This window comes from Pseudonaja textilis, chromosome 2, assembly GCF_049901715.1.
Source record: "Pseudonaja textilis isolate UNSWEBS1 chromosome 2, rPseTex1.2, whole genome shotgun sequence".
NCBI classification, from domain to species: domain Eukaryota; kingdom Metazoa; phylum Chordata; class Lepidosauria; order Squamata; family Elapidae; genus Pseudonaja; species Pseudonaja textilis.
This window is the reverse complement of record NC_141991.1, coordinates 192,598,933-192,620,616: the sequence shown is the minus strand read 5'-3', so window position 1 is coordinate 192,620,616 and position 21,684 is coordinate 192,598,933. Positions and strand designations below refer to the sequence as shown.

Below are 21,684 nucleotides of genomic sequence, written 5' to 3'. Positions count from 1 at the left end.
TCAGCATATCAGCCTTGTTTCTTAATCTTCTCTTTTCACCTTGGAGCATGTGATCATCTGTTTCACTTTGGAGCTCTAAGCCATGTGGTCCTGTCCACCATTAAACCATCTTCCCAAACAGCCTCCATGTTTCCAGTGTCTTTTTCCCCACTTGGAACTGAACCCAGAAGGGTAATTCTTCCAACAAGGAGAAGATATTTGTAAGAAAACTGGACTTCACATATGGGCCTACCCTTGAATGAGGAGGTCCTTGGTGCTCTTTGAGCTTGGTTTTCTTGCAGAAGTTTCATTTTCCAAACTAGGTTAACGTCACCAGTGCTGAATGTGAATAAGCTCTTTATAACTCAGTGGGACTCTGAATAGGAATGCATTAATTAAATTATGCTGTTAAGTCACTTAACATTGAAAGGTAAAATTAGCAATGAAATGCTTGTGATTCTGATGGTTGAAATATCACAATATTTGGCTCACACCAGGGTGTCACATGAGACAATTCCTGTTTTTCTAAGTCAGAAAAATAAGAGCTTGGCATGACATCCTGAACACAGAATCTGAGAGATAATGCTCTTCCTGTACCAGTGTCAAGCCTGGATATTTATTCTCTGAAAACAAGGAGGATCATTTGCTCCATTGTTGACTACTCTATAGACAAACTACAGTAAAAGGCTGCCTCAGTTCCCTGCATTCTCCTTATTTTCATATATACATGCTGTCATCAAGGAGGTAAGCATTAAAATACTTTATTCTATAATGTATTTTAAATTTAAATCTATTTAAATTATGCAGTCTGATTTTCACAATTACCAGAATATATATTATTATGGTAACTGAGAATTCAGACTATTTTTTTATAAAGTAATTTTGTCCCAGAGGCTGCTTCTAACATTCACAGCTGTATTCTTGTGACTTTCCCTTGGTATTCTTTTTTCTTCATGTATTTTTTCCTTATTTTCCTTTAAAAAATATTTTCAGAGGAACAATACTGTTTGTAGAACCGAACTGTACTTAACTACCTGCTGAGCCAGATTTCTAACTTATCCCAAGGGTGCTTTTTCAGGAAGTAGGCAACTGGACTTTCTTTTTTCTTTGAAGACGTTTCGCTTCTCATTCAAGAAGCTTCTTCAGATCTTTAACTTACATTTGATAGCTCTAATTTAACAAACAAATCATATAGGATTTAAGGGTACTTATTATATGATACATTGAATGTGGAAATATATTAAAACGTTTTAGACTCACAGTTGTCTGAAATGCAGCATTCTTGTCCATTTGTTAATGCATTTTTATTTCACTGTTAAAGAACAACTCTTTGTTTTGTTGTATCTATAAGTGTATTATCATAACATTTATTATGACCTCAGTTCAAACTGAAACTGAAATTTTTTATATGCTGTTAAAAAAAAATGCCTCTTTTGTACTGCTGCTTATTTAAAGGAGAACAATACATCTATTTTTCTAAATTTAACATAATAAAGCTAAATAATCCACATTATTTATTATGAATATCATTTCAAAGAAAAATAGATTTTTGGAAAATATATACTGATTATTGATAGTTTTTCTGCCCAGCGTCAATGTGGAACATCATCAAGAACAAACAAGAAAACATTGAGCAAATGACAAAAGATAAATGGATTTTTTAATCATCCTCAATCTTGTGTAGAGTTCCACAGGAGAAGAAGAGAACCCCTATTATTCATTTCTGTTATTGAGGTACTGCATGGGTATCCACTGGTCTTTAGGTGTAATACATTATTAGCTAAGTAAATTGATTTATGGTGGTTTTTAGTCAAAACAACTGATCAAGTCAAGGATACAACTTCATGTTTCCAAGAAGTCATTTGTTTTCTCTCCTCCAGAGTAGGCATACACCAATAGTGCTTTGTTACACTAAAGCAGGGAGGGGTGTCAAACTCAATTTCATTGAGGGACACGTAAGGGCTGTGGTTGACTGGGCGGGCTGACTGGGGGGGCATGGCCAGCTTGATGCCACTTACTGGGCTGGGTGGGTGGGCGTAGCCAGCTTGATGTCACTCCACAAACTGCTGGCATGTTTCCTCTGCGTTGGATAGACCTGGCTGAAGCCACGCTGGCCTGATGTTTCCTCTTCACATTGGGTAGACTGGGCCGAAGCGACGCAGGTCAGCCCCTTACCTTTTTCAGGATAGCCCCATGGACTGGATCCAATCACATCACAAATCAAATCCAGTCCACAGGCCTTGAGTTTGACACTCCTGCACTAAAGGCTGTATTTTACATTTTTCAAAGTCGTTATGGGGATTTTACCTTAGATGCTTATCAATAGGAAAGCAACTGATGCTGTTTGGTAAGCCACTGGCAACCATCTTAGGCAGCAGGGGACAGAAGGGTGCTTTGAGGCTCATGAATTGAGCTAATATGGGGCCTTCCATTCACACGAGGCTACTATATGACCAGTTTACAAGAGAGACTAAGTATGTAAGGATAATACTGGCAAAGTGTATGGAGCTGTTACACAATAAGTATGCAATATGTGCAGTTGATCTTTATTAACTAAATAATTCATAAAGGAATAACTCAGAAAATAAATGAAAAATATCTTTTATAGAGTGGTTGCCATTCCTAAAAAATATCAGCAATAGAATAGGACATTAGTCTAACACAGGTCTATTCAGTTGTAATTTTACTTTTGCTGTTGGAAGTCCTTGATTTAAAACTCTTTTAAAAACCTGATTATGGATTTGCTAACAACTTGCATTAATTCCTGTAGCGCCATTCACTATTGCAGGCTGGGATTGTTAGGCAATAAAGTGATTTCATGAATATCCCTAAACAGAGAAGTCCTGGATTCTGTAGCGGCTGTGAAGTTGCCAAGTGAATATCCTAACAGAAACCTGTTCTTTGTTAAGTTTCTCTGTAGAAACTCAGGAAAACCGCCTCCGTTTGGTAGCAGTTCCTCCGTTTGACAACTGGAGGTGATTGAGGGGCCCCTGCGCTTCCAGGGGCAACCGCAAAAAGGGCAGGAAAAACGGACGACAGGGTTAGCTTCCCGTTTTCCCGAGCCCAGTTGTGGGAGGGAAGGCCCGCGTCTGTGGCCTACCTTGCAGCACTAACGGAAAATTTCATCACTACTAGCAGTCGCCTCCATCTGTCAGGATGAAGGGACAATAGCAGTCCTACTAACGGGTTCCTGGCTCCTTGCGCAACCTCCGATTGCTTCATGTACAACTCAAAAGGAGCGACTGGCGTTCAAGGAATAAACCCTTCGGTCGGGAAGTGAGGAAATGTTCTGCAAAACAGGCTCGCTACAGAGCGGGGGGAGAGAAACAAAGTAGTGGAAGACGGGTAGGTCTTTTGTTAACTATGTGGAGTAGATTCGAGATTAGCCAGTTCTTTTGCATACTCGAGAGCTCTGGAAGGCGACAGCCACAGCCGTGAGCGCATTGGCTTGCAAGTAAGCCAAGTATTAAATTCAACGAAAGTGTTTGCTTCCGATTAAATCAGGCAACGGGGTCAGTTTAATTTCAATTTATTCTCAGCTGCTGCACTCCCGTCCGGCTGCTGCCAGTCTAAGAGAGTCCCGTAACTCGGGGATTGACGAGAAAACCGACCGAGGTATTTGTAGGCGGACTTAAGGCGTCCATTGTGCCTGGGCGTTGTTCAGAAAGGCGTCAGGTGTCGTTTGGCTAGAAGCGCGGTTGTCTTCCGATCTTTAATTAATCTCACCACCGCCTCAGCAACAAGCGGCTGCAAGAGTCTGCGTTGTTCAAAAGCCCGGCAAATCAGCAGCAGCAGCAACGCGCGTGGGCGGCGGGGCGAAAGCCGGCTGTGCCATTTGCTTTGAAGGATTTCCGACTCGGCCTTGCATCCTTCGCGTTCGTTGCAATGCCACCGAAATACGCCGAGCGCTTCCGAGATGGAAACTCGAGCGGTCAGGGTGAGGTGGAAGCCCACCACGATTCCCTCCTCGCGCAAAATAATCTCCACGCACTACCCACGGCGGTTCCTTCCCAGGCCCTGTCGGAGAGGGGGCGTGAAGCCTCGCCGAGCGCCGATCTCCTCTGTTCCTTCCTCCCCCCACCTTCCCCAACAGCCGGGGTGGGACCTCGCGGAAGGCTCCACCCTGCCAAGCTGAGGGGAAAAAAAGAAAGGCTGGTAGAGTCCCGCCGGGGAGACGCGGGCAAATGTTGTTGGGGGCGGTGAGGAGAGGGCGAAGGAGGCGCTTGGAGCCGACTGGGCGGAGCGGCGCTGCGTCAGGCAGGGCTGTTTCGCCGCCAGCGGGGCGTGAGGGGGTTCGGTGCCATTGGGAGAAGCGGCTGCGGTGTACGAGAGAGAGAGAAGACACCATGCCTCAGCCACCTCCGCCCTGAGCTCCTTCCCGCCGTCTCCTCCTCCTCCCGCCGTCCTCGAGGCCCCGGTAAGTGCCGTCTTTCTCCTTCCCGCCGGCGAGGCGTAGCAGGCAGGCGCTTTCCCTCCGGGATCTTTTGGGAAGGAGCCGCGCTCCCGCATTCCTGGCGAGCGCTTCAGGGCTCCCTTCCCCCCACCCACCCACCAACTGGACTTCCCGCTCTGCCTCCTTCCCCCTCCGGCTCTTTCTGTCTCACCCGGGATCTTTTCTCTGGTGCCTTTTTTTTTTTGTTCTTCGCTCGCTGCCTGCCTCTCGCCCTTCTCCCTCCCTGGCTACAGAGGCGCCTGCTCGGTATCCCGCGAGTTTTCTTTCAAATGCACAGCAGCTGCCCCAGCCTCCTTGCAAACTCCGAAGGAAGCAAAGAAAAAAAGTTGCTCCAGCCCCAAAGAATGGGGCCACCTTCTCCCTCCCTTTTCGCTGAAGGCCAAAATATGCCTGTTGTAGCAAGCGAGAGCCGTGAACGGCACAGATAGTCCTCCACTTAAAACACCTCAGTTAGTGACCGTTCAGTTACGATGGCACCAGGGGAAAAAGTGACTTATGACCGTTTTTCACAGTTACGACCTTTCCCTACATAACTATGATCATGTGATCAAAATTCATATGCTTGGCAACTGGTTCCTGTGTGTCCCATGATCAAGTGATCCCCTTTTGTGGTCATATGACAAGCAAAAGTCATTGGGGAAGCCAGGTTCACTTAACAACTGGGTTATTTAACATTTATGGTTCACTTAACAACCAAAGCAAGACAGGTCATAAAATGAGGCAAAATTCACTTTAAAATGTCTTACTTAACCGAAATGTTGGGTTCAATTGTCATAAGATGAGGACTACCTTTACTTCACTCCCAGGACTGTTTTGTTAAGCTAACCCCTCAACTGTCCTCCCATCTCTCTTTTGAATGCTGTACTGCAGCCTTTTCACCCCATTTTCTCTTTGGTGATGGGTGGCTAGCTTCTTGAAAGCAGCTGCTCCTACTGCTTAGCTGAGGAGAAAATATTTCAGAATTCAATTTTTTTAAAAAAGTGGAACAGAAACATGAACCCATTTCTTCACTCCCTTTTCTTTAGAAATTCACCACCTCAGTTAGCTTTTTGTGGTCTACAGCTTCCACATTCCTTACTAGTGGCTTACTTCAGGCAGCTGTGGCCACTGGTTGATTGATTATGTGCCATCAAGCCTGTATCAGCTCTTGAAAGCATTTAGATTTTCTCCATGATGATGTGTGGCTCTAATCTGACTTTTCAGATCTTCGTCGTTGAAACTGATCCTTCTTTTTTCCTTCTGCCTTTCCCAGTATAGGGAGACTAGACGTGTCTTTTAAACTTAAAGTTTGAACGGAAACTTAAACTCTTGTTGGTTTTTCATCCAAAAATAATCAGGTCAGGTTTTTGTACTTGTTGGAAGGGTCAGTTAAGTGCTCCCACCTAATTGGGCTAATTGAATAATGCTGGTTTATAAAACCTTAAAATTCTGTGTATATGCTTGGTCACTGAACTCAAGAAGGATATTGCAAATTTGAGAAGAGTGCTGAAATTGGCAACCAAAATTATTAGAAAATTAAAATACGTAGACTGGAATTGGCAGCTTTTACCTGAGATGGAAAACAGATATGGTATGGAAAGAATGATTTTCTCGCAATGTTAAATCTTGGTGTCATCTATTGAAACAGAGTATGAGATTCAAGGTAAATCATAGAAAATCCTTCTTTTAAATCTGTCACAATTAATTTCACCAGCTTAGCTGTTTTTAAAAGGGGTCTACCTCAAGTCAGGGAGGATCAACTTCTGGCCTTGATGGTTGTAACTTAAATACCAACCATTGCATTGAATGAAAGTAGGTCATAAACTTCTGTTTGTGCTTTTGACATGAATTGGAGGGGGGAGAGGTACTTTATGTTAAGGAAATCCTCTTTAAGCTGCTGTTGCTGATGAGGAACTGTCTTTCACCCATGTAGCTCAATCCTGTCTATACAAAGATTGTATAGATGGGGTTCCCAATCTTGGCAATTTTAAGACATGTGGACTTCAACTTCCAGAATTCCCCAGCCAGGCATGCTGATTGATAACACCTGGTATAGACTATTGCCAATGATAATTCCACTAGCCATTGGTTATTGACTGTACACAGGGCAGTTGATGGAAGTTATAAGCAACATCAGAAGAATTCTAGGCTGATCCTAGACTGGACTAAGTAATTTCTCTCAAATATCTCTAGGAAAGGAACTCAACATTGAAACAAACAAAACAATATTTTGTTGTATTAGGAGGTATTACAGAGAAAAGCTAGAGGAGAAAAACTGCTATTTATGGGCATAATACACACACAGACACACACACAGATGCATACTTGTTTTCTGTATTGTAGATGATATTATCCTGTTCAAGACTGGCAAATGGGATGTGGTCCACAGATTGGTCCCCTCAATGACTTATTGTCACAGGGCCAAAATTGCCAGCATTATTCCCTCAGCTCTGCCCCCTGCTTTCCAGGAAAGAATGGCTATGGAGCAATGGGAGCACTTTGAAGATCCCCAAACAGAGTGCCTCCAAACAAGCTCTTGCTCAATGTTAGCTAGCCTACACTCTTGGTTTTGGGAAAAGTGGAAGATGGCCAAAACAAATGAATTTCTAGCATCCTTTTGGGAAAAGATGGCCAAGGACAGAACTGTTCAAAATTCTATTAGACTGTATGTATATATGCACAGAACTGAACTGTATGAAATACAGAATTGTATCCAACAGACAATGAAAGTTGCATGTTAATAATTTCATGTGATACCGTGTTTCTCATATAATAAGGCCGGGTCTTTTTTTTTTTTTTTTTGAGCCCCGAAAAAATGGCTAGGTCATCTTTTCGGGGGTGACTTAATTCCCCCCCCCCTGGCATCTTCGGGTGGGTGGGCAGTGACAGCTTGGATGTTGACCTCGGCATTGGTGGGGCACTTTGTATCGGGGTCAATGCAGGCAGCACCATATCCGGGTGTGCAACAAAAGTACTTCCTAACAGCAAGCCCCCCCCATTCCTCCCCATTTTGCATGTTTTAATATAGGCCTTAATTTGGGGGGAGGAGCTTAATTTCATTTCATGTCTATAAAACATGGTGGGACTTCCTATTGGGGGAGGCCAAATTGTTGGAGAAACAGGGTAGTTCTCATGAATCAAAAAGCTAAATCTTTTAAAAGCCTGTTAATACATCTTGAATTCTTTAATGAAAAGTACTACATTCCTTACATATGCCAAGATGGTGTGTGGGTTACTTCTGGCCTGCGCGTTCTTGCTGAAACAAAATGGAAAACCTTTGTTTTGTGAGTTCCTAGCCAAAACTAAGTAAGAATACTCAGTGTAATGAAATTAGACAAAAGGAAAACGTATTCTTACAGCCTTGGAGATGTTTGTCTCATGTGGGAGTTCAAGCATTAGATATTAGCTCCTATCTAGTTTTAATAGCATGCTCAGTCCATTATAAATATAATACTGGCAGTAACAATGTAGAAATGGGTTTTGTAGTGATAGTGTATTATGCTGGCATTAACTATGACAATATAAAGCTAATTAGTACAAACGCTATGGGTGAAGGCATAATTAAGACCATAGCCAAAGGCTAGTTTTAAAAGTATCTTTATTTGCACTCGGCATATGGCTCAACATAGAATATAATTATCGAAATAGGCTACAAAGTTTAATTGATTAATTAAAATTTAATAGGGCTCCTTAATTCTTGAAACAATGTATTTTTAATACAAGTGCTTTAAACATTTACAGCTAGCGGATGCTGTCTGAACAAAGATTGTCATTGGAAAAAAAGAAATTTCTGTTCCTCTTACAGTATTGATTATGAGTAGTCCTCAACTTATGAGCACAATTGCAGCCAGAATTTCTGTTGCGAAGCAAGGCAGTTGTTAAGTGAGTCACACTCAATTTACAACCTTTTTGCCAGGGTTGTTAAGTGAATCACTGCAGTTCTTAAATTAATCATGTCATTAAGTGAATCTGGCTTTCCCTTCCTGTTGCCTACCATATGCTGATGCAGATTAGTAAAATGAAAAGACCAACACATCTAGAAAGTACAAGCTAGGACAAGATTGGTCTAGTAGATTTGCAGATGAACCTGAACATTTAAGATCAGATAAAATCCAAGGGAGCTATTTACTTCTTTTATGGTGTGCCAGTATAAAAGAATTATTTTACACTTTCAAGTTTATCTGCTTTACTTTACTTTTAAAACCTCCATTAAGGCTGATGTTATCAAGAGTGAAAGAATAGCAATATTTTAAGTCACATTGTCGTATATGATTAGCATATCTCAAGAAAAATGTACACTGTTGATACCAATAAGATAATTAGAATCTTATTTTTTATGACTTGATAGTGACCCAGAAAATAGTTTATAATATGATATTTGTTCCATGCTCATATTTGTTCCACTCTCAGGCTATTCATCACTATTACACAGAAGCGGGGAAGATTTTTTTGTCTTCAAGAAAAATATTCAGTAAACTGGTTGATGTAGGCAAATAATTTACATATTCTGATAACTATTCATGAGGTGGACCACAAATGCCTTCTTAGATTAGCAGCGCAAGTGAAAGAAAATTTACATATAAAATTTGTAATTTCATTTACTAGACTTCTGTTCTGATCTTCACTGACTAAAATGACTGCCATACCTTTATACACATACACACAATCATAATCCATATCTATGATAATCTTTTCTCATATCCCAAACCCAATTTTATAAGCATGTTTAATTATTCCAATTTTGAGCATAATTGAATATTTGTTGAATTATTTTATGTGCCTAGATTAAAAAGTCTACAATGACCTGACAGCATATCATAATCGTGCAGGGGTGTCAAAACTCAAGGCGTCATGTCGGCGTCATGTGATACATTTTTTCCCGTTCGCTAAACTGTGTGTGGGCATGGCCAGCACATGATGCATCTGGCCCACAGGCCGGGAGTTTGACCGCCATGCAATAATGTCATCTTACATTATTGAATATAATAATTGAAGTCCTTTAAATGTTGGTGAAATTTCCAAGCAAGTTTATTTGCTTCACCTGTATAAAAATAAATAGTAGTCAAGCTCAGCTTAAATTGGAAAACTTTTCATGTTTTTTTGGGGGGGGTGGTATATTATGCAAAAGATGGGCCCCCTTTCATTGCAAGTAATTTTAATTTTTTTTCTTTTAAAAATCATTCATTTATCCATTCTTTCATCTTTGTATTAAGTTTGGGGCTGCTGGAATAATCCTTTTTATTCTTGTTCTAGTGATTGTATAACATGCACACCGTTGGTCCCAGAGGAAGTTCTCCTTCCTTCCTTCAGGCACAGAATGGAAGCAGCTATAAATCTGGTTATGTCCCAGGAAGAGTCGCTCCACTTCGTCCTCCACCACCTCCAAATAATCAAGCTTCAGCCAAATTTTCCTGTGCAAGACAGGAAGCTCGTGCCACAGTAGCCTCTTCAGGAGATCAACAACGCTGTCAAGCAGAAGCAAGCAGAAAGAATAGGCACAAAAATACATTTATTTGCTTTGCCATTTCTAGCTTTTCATTTTTTATTGCACTTGGAATTATTTTGGGCATAGCATCAAAGTATGCTCCTGATGGTAAGTTTCAGTAAGTTGAGCTCTTTATTGAATATTGCTACTGATGGGGGGGGACGGACGATGACCCTCTATGCTGCTGTTACATAAGAAAATTATACAGATTTTAAGTGCAGTGGTTTTATCTATGATAAAGCACAAATAATTATTCTTAATTTGGAAAATAGCAATTTTTAATGATGACTCTACTTTACTCTCATTTCTTTGATATATGAAAAATCACAGAAGATACTGTAGGTGGTACAAGAATCAGTTAGTGTTAGTGTACATATAGTTCTGAAGTTGGCTTTTGGTCTTTTTTCTGAAAATATATTTGATGCAGTCTCATCATCACGTAAATGTCTCTCTGAAGTACAAAACTGCATTTTATACTGTATAGTATAGTACATCACATTTGCCACTAAAGCGCAAGAAATACAAGCTTCACCATTTTTTCAAAGCCGCTTAAAGAGTCTGTAATTCAAGACAGCCACTAAAAGTTGTGGCCAAATTATGTCTTTAAATAATTGGTAAGATAAATTATATTTAATACAATTAATGTTAATTAGATGATAATGTAAGTTCAATTTAATTTCCATGCTTCTGTAACCTGCGCTTGATGTGTTTTGTACCTGACTTTTTTTCATAAAAGCCAAATGTCATTGGATATCTCCAGTGTAGGAGTGACTCTGATATTCAGGGTTTTTTTAAAATGTTAATACACACAGTGTTAGTATCCATACACACAGGTATATAAATATGCATACACCTATTCACATACATTTGAAATGTAAAGGTTGTTAATTTCAAACTAATCTTATCTGTCAGGCAGTGTAGGAGCTCTTTGGAAGTGTGGGAGTGCAATGTGCAGCTGTCTATGATTCCTATCTCTCTTCAGGACTGCATAGCTGCTATAGAGAGGCCTCCACATTCTGGGTAAACCACAGTGTTTGGTTTGAGGGTTAGCTTAACATGTAAACTCTGTATTTACTATGTTTGAAGATTGATCACCTACCATGCTTTGTATTACATGGAAACCAAGCCACTGTGGCCTTGCTCAATCAACTTTGATTTTAAAAAAACATCATTTTAAAATATTGATGCTGAGATTTAACATGCCTGTACAAATGAAATGCTTTTGCATTTTCAAATGCAATCTGAAAGCTCAAATGTACTCTGATCAGCATGACTAAAGTGCATCAATTCCTTGCAACCTACCCCAAAACTTTAACAAAGTTTTCTGTGCTGATGGGTTGCCTTGGTTTGGTTGACTGCTTGAAAAACCCAATCTGGGTGGTTGTGTTTTTTTTAATTGAGTATATTTGAAAAAGTAAAAGAAATAACCGGCTAGTTTGATAAATATTTAGAAATTATATAGCAATAGCACTTAGACTTACATACCGCTTTATAGTGCTTTACAGCCCTCGCTAAGCAGTTTACAGAGTCAGCATAATTGCCCCCAACAATTTGGGTCCTCATTTTACCCACCTCAGAAGGATGGAAGGCTGAGTCAATCTTGAGCCTGGTGAGATTTGAACTGCCAAATTGCAGTGGGAGTAGCTTGCAGTATTGCACTCTAACCACTGTGCCACCGAGGCTCCATGTGATGGCTCTTCAGCCCTCTTTTTTTTTTTTTTTTTTTTTAGAAACGTTGGGGTGCATTTAAAAATGAAAAAATAGGGTGTGAGGATGTCTGTATTTTGCACTTGTGTATAGTGGACGCAATCCATGTTACAATTTGCTGCAAAGATTCATTTGAGGTTTTTCATATCCTTTCATATTTTAACTGCAAAAGAAAGAGTTACAGTACATTGCTGAGTAAGGATGTACTCATGATTAGTAGAGATTCCTTTGTTTTGCCTGCTACTAAGCAATGCAAATACAGGCAGTCTACCAGGAAAGGATTTTTGTGTGTTTTCCAGGTGGAGACTCTTTCCTGGCCGTAGCAGCACAGCGGCTAACAATTCCTTCTATAATGTTCCATTCTGCCAGGCAATAATTGCAACACTTCAGGGATCTAGTTATGACTAGCCTATCAATGAGAAGGATTTGTGGGGGGACAGGACATGATAGCTGTCTTTCATGTCTTTGAGGGGCTGTCACAAAGAAGAAGGGATTGACTTAGTAGGGAATAAGCAAGCAGGACAAGAAGTAATGTCAGAGATACAAGCTAGGGAAAATTTTCCGATAATGAGAGCAACCAATCAATTGAATAACTTTCCTCTTGGGTTCTGGGCACTCCATCCCCAGAGATTTTCAAAAATAGACTACACAAATATTTGACCAGGATGGTATATGGACCCCTGCCTTGAACAAGGGATTGGATTAGAAGACCTCCAAAATCCCTTCCAGCCCTATGATCTGATTTATTTTATTTTTTTTTACAAACCCAGACAATGCCAGGGTGATGGAAAAGAGGGTAAACCTGTGTGTGGTTCTTTACTGGGCTAGGAGGAACCTGTCTTTGTTTCCAACTAGGTAAATTTTCTTATGTGCACAACTTAGGTTAAGTTGTATTTTAAACATTTGAAACACATAACATGCACATTATCTTTTGAATTAATAGATTTAATAGATAGGTGGGCGAGAGAGGGAAGAGTCTCCATGTGTTTTAAAGAACCAACCTAGTGACCTCTCCTCACATTGCTTCAGTTAACATGCCCCAAAAGTAAAGGAAGAGAGTTAAAGAAAGCAACAAAGAGGAGGAGAAAAGGGAAAAATCTAATGGCATCTTTTAGAAAGTACTTAATTTATTCCCCTGTTCCAGTCTTTTTTGCAAGCTAGCTCCCTGGTAAAATTCAGCACAAGTGTCCTGCCTCATTTATTAGGATCATGAAATCATTGTTTTATTTGCTGGTGAAAAAGCAAAGAGAGGATCTCTTTTAATATTTTCTTCCCGAAATTAGAGGCATCCTAAATTACTAGAATTTATTCTGGAAAGAAAGCATTGGGTCCAATACCTACTTCAGTAAGACTTTCTCCAATCAGCACCTTCTCTACTTGTTGACTATGATCCTTGTTGTCCCTAGTCAGAACTTCAGCTACTTTTAATGATAGTAGTCACATCTATCGGTGGCTATGGCAACTGTTGATGATTGAGAATTTAGTTCAATATATCTGGAGGACTGATGTAGAATGTAGTTGGATTTCAGTATGTAAGTTGTGACAAAGGGCACCTTCCTTACCAGATAAACTTTTGTGGAATATTCAAAAATTAATAGATTATAACATTAAAATATCCATTGGATCAATATGAATTTGTTTTCAATTGTGGACATTTTACTTTGATTTAAAAATAGGTGGTGTGAGTTATTATCGCTGCTGTATTAATTTCCTGAATACTGAAGTACTTTAATTGTAATTATTATCCCATTATATTACAGAGAACTGTCCAGATCAAAATCCTCGCCTTAAAAACTGGAATCCAGGACACGATAGAGAAAAGAGAATTGTAATCCAAAAAGGAGACCTCTTCCGTCTGAATGTGGATGCCACTGTGCATTCCATAGTTATACAGGATGGAGGTAGGCAAAGCGGTTCATAATGCTAAACTGAATGGGATGAGGGCAAGATGTTTTTTTTAATTTATGTATGCATTAGCTGTAGTTACTTGCTGCATAGACTAGCATCTGAAAAAAATCTCATTGTGCATTAAAAGTTACTTAAGTGACAGAAGCATAGTTCCCACTCATCTTTCTTTACTCTATGTCAGTGACCCCCAACCTTTTGGGCACCAGGGATAGGTTCCATGGAAAGAGGTTTTTCTGTAGACTGGAGGTGACGTGGTTTCGCATGCTGCCAGCATCCCACAGATGAGGCTTTGCTTTTTGCGTGGCCCAGTTTCTAGCATGCCAGGTACCGTTCTACAGACTGGAAGTTGGGGATCAGTGGTAGGATTCAAAAGCTTTTACCACTGGTTCGGTGGATGTTGCTTGGTGGGTGCGCTTTACGTGCGTGCATACATGTGCCACACACGCACTTTGCATAGGCGCAGAAGAATTCCAACTCACCACCTGCAAGCCTGCACTCTCCTGGTCACTTTAGCAGCTGTTGCACGGCACTCTTCTGTGCCACGCAAAGCAGCTGTGCTTCAAAAGCAGAAGATAAAGGTGAGAATGGGAGCCCGGGCGGGCGGGCCCAACAGTAGAGCGGTGGAGAGAACTGGTTCGGTGTCCACTGCTCATCACCACTACCAGCTCGGCAGCACTGGGCCGAACCAGTAGCATGCCACCACTGTTGAGAATCCCTGCTCTATGCAATAAGTTTAAATATAGTTTTCCCCAGCTTCATTTGTTTTTTTCAAGAAAACTGACCTTTTGTGGTAAGATGGTTAAAGCCGTGCTTCTCCTATGAGCTGCTCTGAGTGGGAGGTGCTTCAGTCTCTGCGTCCATAGGCTGAGCTTTAATTGAGGAACAGTCCTCCTCCTCCACTTTTATATTTCTTTTATAAAAATTCTCCACATTTCTTTTACAAAAAGAATATATCCCCTTTATCCTAGTTTTATGACTGAATTGGGCAATCATGTATAGTTAATGTATTTTTCTCAATAATTAGATTTTGATCTTTGACGCTGTCTTTATTTTATGTTAATAGCTGTGTACAGCAGTACTTCTATGAACTGAAAGGATGTGACTAGGGAGCAGCAAGAAAAATGAATAAATGATTTTCTGCCATAGTTTTATCACAATAAATAACATTCACTGGCACAAAGGTTCCATTTTTGTCATTGTTATCCACAAAGAAACTTATCTGGCCAGAGAAATGATAAAATCTTATGACAGTCCTAGCCATTATGTTGTACTTTAAAATCTGATATGATTAAAGAAGCAGGAGAAATGTTCATTGAATTAAAGTAGTATGAATTGGCTCATTGCTGTTTTTCTCTACTTTGGGTAATTACAACAATTACCATGTTCAGTGTTATTTAATTTGACATCTTTTGAAAAACTGTATCCGTTCAGGCTATTAATTGAGTTCCAAGAAATTACAGCTGTCATGCTGCCAATTACAAAAATCCACATACGTCAGGATTGTTGTGCATCTTGGCAGTTGCCCATATGTACTGCAAGTGATATCCCAAGAAGAAAAAAATGGTTGAATAACCACCCAAGTTTAGAACAGATACTTCAAATCATTTTAGGAAGGAAGTTTCCTCCCAGTTAATTTCCTGTCCTTTGGAGAAGAACACACAGCTAGTGTGATAATATATAATGGTGGTTCACCAAGCTTGTCTCCTAGATGGTCTTAGGCGAGAATGTCCCATGTTCCAAGCCAGTAGAAGCAACTTAGAAAGGTTGCTTAAGAATATTTATGGAAAGAAGCCAAGGGAGAAAATGCACTAAATTACACTAGTAAACTCTGTAAAGAATAATATGGAAAACAACAGCAAATAAGAAGATAGACTCCCTCTCCCTAAATTATTTGCCTAAGAAAACTGTGTTTTTTTTTAAAAAAAACTTTTTTATACATATAAAAACTACTAGGTTTTTGTATTTTGTAACTTGTTTTGTTTGTTCAATATCTCCTTAGCAAGTAAGTTAAACAAGTATTGCACTATGTTAATAAGTTTTCTCTTTCTCACTCTCACTATGACTGTAGTAAATAGGATTAAGTAGCTATCTAATCCCTTCTTTATTTAAAACCATCTTGGTCTATATATAGTTCTTTCGCCTTGCTCTTTTCTGCTGTTGTGTCCATTTTCAGTTTTTATTAGTACATAGAATCTTACTATATTTCTTGCTGCTCTGCCACATATACCAAGCAAATGAAATACTGCTTAGCCACCAGTGATTTAAGAGCTTTGCACAATAAACTTGACTGATAACTTTACAAGAAAATGACCAGATTTAGCAAGACAGTATACAATATATCTTTAAATTTTAATGCTTCTTTACATTTTTCAATACTGTTTACTCCTTGACCATCTTTTGTATGACCAGATCCCAAGAATGTACTTTTTTCATTCTTAGGATTCAATCCACCTTCATTCATTGCCTATTTATTATAGCCTATTGCTTCTTGTTCTAACTTCTAACTTCTATTGCTTCTTGTTCTTGTCATTGCTTTCAACTTACTTATCCTGCTATATCTAGTTCTCACTTCAGGAGAACAAGGTAGGCATAAACATTGTCTTATATGTTCTCATATCTTTGCAAACGTTCACACACAACACAGTACTTTTGAATCTGCGTTTCGGTTATCATTTGCAGACCTTAATATTTCTCTGTCCATTTCCCCATCTTTAAGCAAAATTTTACAAAGGTATAAAATTCTATTATTCTAGACTAATTCTAGACTTTTGCATTTAGCTAGAATTTTCAATTCATCATTCTAACAAACATTTTCATAGTTCCCCTTGGTGAAACTCAGTATTCTTCTGTGCTGTTTTATAACATACTATTTTCATTTGGTTCTCCAAATCCCCGGATGCAGCCCATACGGACCCGGGCCACAGAAGGGACAGATGAGTGCATATGTATGCAGCCCACTTGAAAGCAGCGGGTGAGCATGCGCGCATGCATAGCTCCATTTGTGTGATCTGCGGATACATGTGCACAAATGCCACTTGCACAAATGGAGTTGCACACGCTCACCGACTGCTCACGCAGAACCATTCCCTCTCTCCCTCCTCACCAGTCTGTAAAGGTTGGGGACTACTGTTTAAGCAGTTTCCCCATCCTTTTTTTTTATATCCTTTTTCCATCTATTCTCTAATGAGATTAATCTATATTCTAATACATTTTCATACAAGGCTTGCATTTTGTCTCTATATTACTTCCCCTTTCACTTGTTGTGCTTCTTCCATTCTATTTTTTCTCCAGGGTCCACTCTTGACACCTTTAAAGGCTGCTATATCTCACATTTGTTATAAAGGACTTTGCTTTCAATGTCCTTTTTAATTCTTTTAACTCTTTCATCATAAACAATCTAATCAGATGTACTTTTATTATTCATTCATTTTCCATGCATATGCATGAAGCAGATAATATTTAAATCGCATATATTTCTAAGCAGATAGTTGCCACCACCAGTCTCATTCATTCTTGGTTCTCCAAATATCTAGATTATTTTTTTTCCCTGTACTTTTTTCTTCCTGATATCCATTCATGTCACCTAATAGAATAATCTTTTCCCCTTTTACATTTATTCAGAATGTTGTACAATTTCCTCCAATAGGTTTTTTTCCCCATTACTATTATTCATTGGAATGTAATAAATAGTGCTCATCTATCTTTGAACTCTTATTTTTGTATGGATCCATAACAAACTAGATAATATATTTTCTAGCATTCCTTTTAACCTTTGCTTCTCTACATGTATTAATCAACCCTGCTCAGCAAGATCAGATTATCTTTCTTCAATTAGATTCTATCATTTCCATTTCACTATCCAGAACATGTTTATTTTTCCCTTCATTCATTAATTCATTCTTTTTACTATATATTCTTCATGCTTTCCAAGTCATAGTCTGCCATATATTGATGGTCAACAGAAGATTCCTAAAGAGCAACCATGAAGAAGGACTTTACTACCCACCTTGCTTTTGTTTAATAATGATTTTATAAAGAGCAGTCTTAGGTTTTTCAACTTTACCATATCAATGCTTCATTAGCATTTATGGCTAACAGTAAGGAAAAGTATCCATTTGTTTTGGGGTGTTTTGGCAAATATGCTGCAAACATCAAGAGTCCTAGTATAACCCCAAATATAGTCATGGTAGTTTATGCAATGTGGGATCTGTAATCTTAAGGTTATCTATATGATGTTAATTGGAGTATACCCAGTGATTTGCAGTTCTTTGTAGCTACTAGATATTTAAGAATTATTAATTAATATTTACCTACCAATATTATTTCTTACAGGATTACTTGTCTTTGGGGATGATGAAAATGGATCTAAAAATATTACCCTAAAAACACATTTTATCCTAATAAAGGATGGTGGAATGCTTCATATTGGAGCAGAAAAATGTCGCTATAAGTCCAAAGCAACTATAATCTTATACGGCAAATTAAATGAAGGTGATTATTTGCCAACATTTGGTGAAAAATTTGTGGGCGTGGGTCCTGGTGGAACACTGGAATTGCATGGCTCTCAGAAATTATCATGGACGTCCCTGTCAAAGACTCTATATTCTTCAGGGCTGGCCTCTGGATCCTACACACAAGAAAAGGATTTTTTCCGAGCTCTGAACGTGAGAGTGATTGACCCAGACACAGCAAAGGTTTTGGAAAAGGGGAGGTTTGATACTCACGAATCTCACAATGACAGCAAAAAACTTGAGGATTTTCTAAAGGCTCAACATTTTGGTCGCATTGTTGCTATTGCTGTAGCAGACTCAGCTGCTAAAAACCTTCTAGAAGAAACGAAAAGAACCATTCAGAATCTTCTGGGAAGTAAGCTCGTCAAAGGATTGAGTTATAGGTAAAAACAAAAATCCTCCCGTGTTCTTGGTTAAAAAATTATTTTAAAGGTGGGCCTTATATTATTTGAGATCTGACCTCTGCTTATTTTAGTGCATAAATATAAAGACTAAACATTTCTTTTTGAGTATGATTTGCAGAGCCACATCAGGAAGTTTCATAACTATCATCAATACTTCACAATTCTGATAATTCTTACAAAACTACTAATTCCAACCTAAGTGATAAATTTATTTTTTGATGCATATGGCTATCCACTTGCCATTCAATTCTGGGCAACTAATATCTGATTGAAGCAACCGAAATCAACAAAAATAAAAAATCATCATGTCACCTCATATATTGAAATTTATATCTTGTAAAAACAGACTGCCAACTTACTTTCCTCCTTAGTGTCTAGGAAAAAATTATATATTTCCTACCCCCACCCCAGGACATTTGATTATGGCATTAAAAATAAGTAAAGCAATTCCATGTTCCAAATCCAATTTCATAGTATATATTTAGACAATTACAAACCGAAGTAAAGTGAACAGGAATTTTCTTCAAATTCACTGTCCCCCCTCCCATTTAAAGTTACTGCTTTTCATATCAAATTGAACATTGAGAAATGGTTGAGCATAAATACCTCCATATTGGTTTCTTCTGAAAAATTAAATGCATACCCATTATTATGCAGTATTGATCATTTTGTATAAAAATAGATTTCAAGGAAATATTCAAATATCTAGGACTTCTCCCTGATAGGCAGTAGAAATGTTCTTTGAAAGATGTGAGGCCTTGCTAAGTAGAAATGATTGAAGAAATGGGACCCAAAGAGGAAAGAGTGCAGGATATAGTGGGCAAGGGAACCTCTGTACGTAGAGCAAAATATTCCTTTGCACATTTTTATTCAATATTTCCCTTCCTGTTTGGTACTTGAAGTTTGCTCAGGATTGTCTCCAACATTCAAGAAAGCTGTTTCAGGATTACTCAGAAAGGCTGACAGTAGGAGGATGAGACAAGAGCTCCCCTGGTCTTATAGGTTAATGTCTAGATTTCATCCATAATATTTCAGTTACTTGTATTAGCCTACTAACCTGCTCTGGCGGCACACACAAACCCATGCCCTTCTATTTTTATTTATAGCAAACTATTTTTTAATCTGTGTGACTTGATTATACATTTTAATAGCCAGCATTGTGAATATCAGTTCTTCTCTTCATAATACACAAGGCAACCAGATGTCTTGTCTTTGACAATTGGGAAATCAACGACTGTATGTACATCTAAAGGATGCACGCAAGGATTTGTTAAGAGTGGCATTTTACATATTTATACAATCTAAGGGTGTCTTTATTGCCCACTCAAGTATATGTATTCTGACAAATCAAAGACATCAGCCTGATTTTGAAGTTATTCTTTTAATGAAATGTAGAATAGGAATACCTCTTATGCTTAATTTCTGACTTAATATTCTGAAACAGTGACATCCAATCTTTTGGGCACCAGGGACCAGTTTAGTGGAGAGAGGTTTTCTGTGGATCGGAGAAAGCATAGTGGTGTTGCATTCTGTGCATGGGGCTTCGCTTATTTACCATGGCCCGGTTTCTGGCATTCTGCGAACCAGGGGTTGGAGACCCCTATTCTAAAAAGAGGGTAAAGGCCTATTAAAAGGGATTACAAGAAGATTAAAGGAGTATCATGGTGAAATAACATGTTATGTCATGACTATATTTTATCTTCTATAGTCCTTAAAGCAAATTAAAAATCATCAGAAAAGCTTGGTTTGAATACCATGGGTCATAGGTACTGCTTCTGTCTGTCAGCAGTAGGGACACTGCAACAGAAGGAATTTTTTCCCTCCCTACATCCCCATGGCCAACTTGCCATGGGACAGCTCACTGCAGGGCAAATTAACAATTCTATTTAATTATTTACAATAAATAAAAATTATTTTAATTTTTACCATTCACATTCATTCTGCCCATCCTTTTGCATCCTTTCTTTAATTATTCTACTCCATCATTTGTTTGATATTGGTGTAACTCTTGTCCTGCAGCAAGTTGTCCTGTGGCGAGTTGTCCTGCAGTGAGTAGGGTGTGGCGAATTGCCATAGATCCTCCCCATGGTGCCAGTTCTGTTCTGGAAGATTAATGGAACATCATAACATGCTGTAGTTAAGGATGCAGCCTTGAGCTAGATGGAAGAATGTCCAACTTGAATATTTTGTACATATTATTATAATAAACTCTGCACCTTAATATTCATTAATGCATCAGTATTTACAAACAACCCATATACACCCCATGAAAATGACTACACAGGAAAAGAGAGCAACTTTAAACTATTTGCAATAATAATAATTTAGAAAAGGGAGCTAGCCAGCTAGCCTTTGACAAAATGCCTAAAACCATAAAATTTCTTTCAAAACTTGTGTTTTTAATAAACTCTTGGGTGTAAATTTTCTTAGTATCTAGGAAACCTGGTATTTCGGGAATAGATATTGCTGCTTTATTTTAGAATGGCTCCAACTTTTGATATATTTGTTGTAAGATGTTTGATCCTTGCAGAAGAAAAGGTAAGAGTTTTAGCATGGAGGTAAGGATGTAGTTAAATATAGAGCTGTGTAAAAGCTTGATGTCCAATTACATCCATTTGAATTGCATGCCTAAATTTTCAAGGCTGCCATTTATCTGCTTAACTAAGAACCTGCATCTTTTGTGTAAGACTATAAACAGATATTAATAACTTTTTTTTCCCTTCAAATTGAGAGCAAAGTTGCTGATTAGTCCAAAAATCTTAAACATTGAAATAAACTGAGCAAATGCTGATTCTTTAAATTTTCAGTCATTTCTCTTTTCTCCTTTGCAAATTATGTAAAATTTTGCTTTGATCAAGTATTGTGATGGTTGCAAAGCGCACATATTTCTTTTCACAGTTTGATTGGTCCTAATATTGTTTTATAGTGAATTTCTTCAAAAATTTAAATGTTCTATAGGTAGTCCTTGTCTTACGATCACAATTAAGCCCAAAATTTCTATTGCTAACTAAGACAGCAAGTGAATTTTGCCCTATTTTACAACCTTTCTTGCCAGAGTTGTTAAGTGAATCCCTGTTAAAGTGATAACATGGTTGCTAAGGGAATCTGCTCTCCCATTGACATTGCTTCTCAGAAGGTTAAAAAATATGACTCCGGGACACTGCAACCATCATAAATATGAGTCAATTGCCTTGTGCCTGAATTTTGATCATGGATCTCTGGGATTCTGCATTAGTCATAAATATGAAAAACAGTCAT

General features: G+C 38.6%; 1 protein-coding gene across 2 annotated transcripts in view; it reads left to right on the top strand.

The window, feature by feature from the left end:
* Nucleotides 1–589: 589 nt before the first annotated feature.
* The window catches only part of CEMIP2 (cell migration inducing hyaluronidase 2), a 65,000-nt gene continuing 43,905 nt past the window's right edge, over nt 590–21,684 (top strand). Inside the window, exons 1-4 of one of the 2 annotated variants that reach the window (XM_026703795.2) lie at nt 590–723; nt 9,665–10,004; nt 13,364–13,504; nt 17,844–18,405. In XM_026703795.2, the coding sequence (XP_026559580.1) occupies nt 9,677–10,004; nt 13,364–13,504; nt 17,844–18,405 (1,031 nt within the window). In that variant the 5' untranslated portion in view covers nt 590–723; nt 9,665–9,676. Of the gene's footprint in view, nt 724–4,106; nt 4,397–9,664; nt 10,005–13,363; nt 13,505–17,843; nt 18,406–21,684 lie in introns of those variants that run through there. The other variant, XM_026703794.2, reaches the window with a different exon arrangement.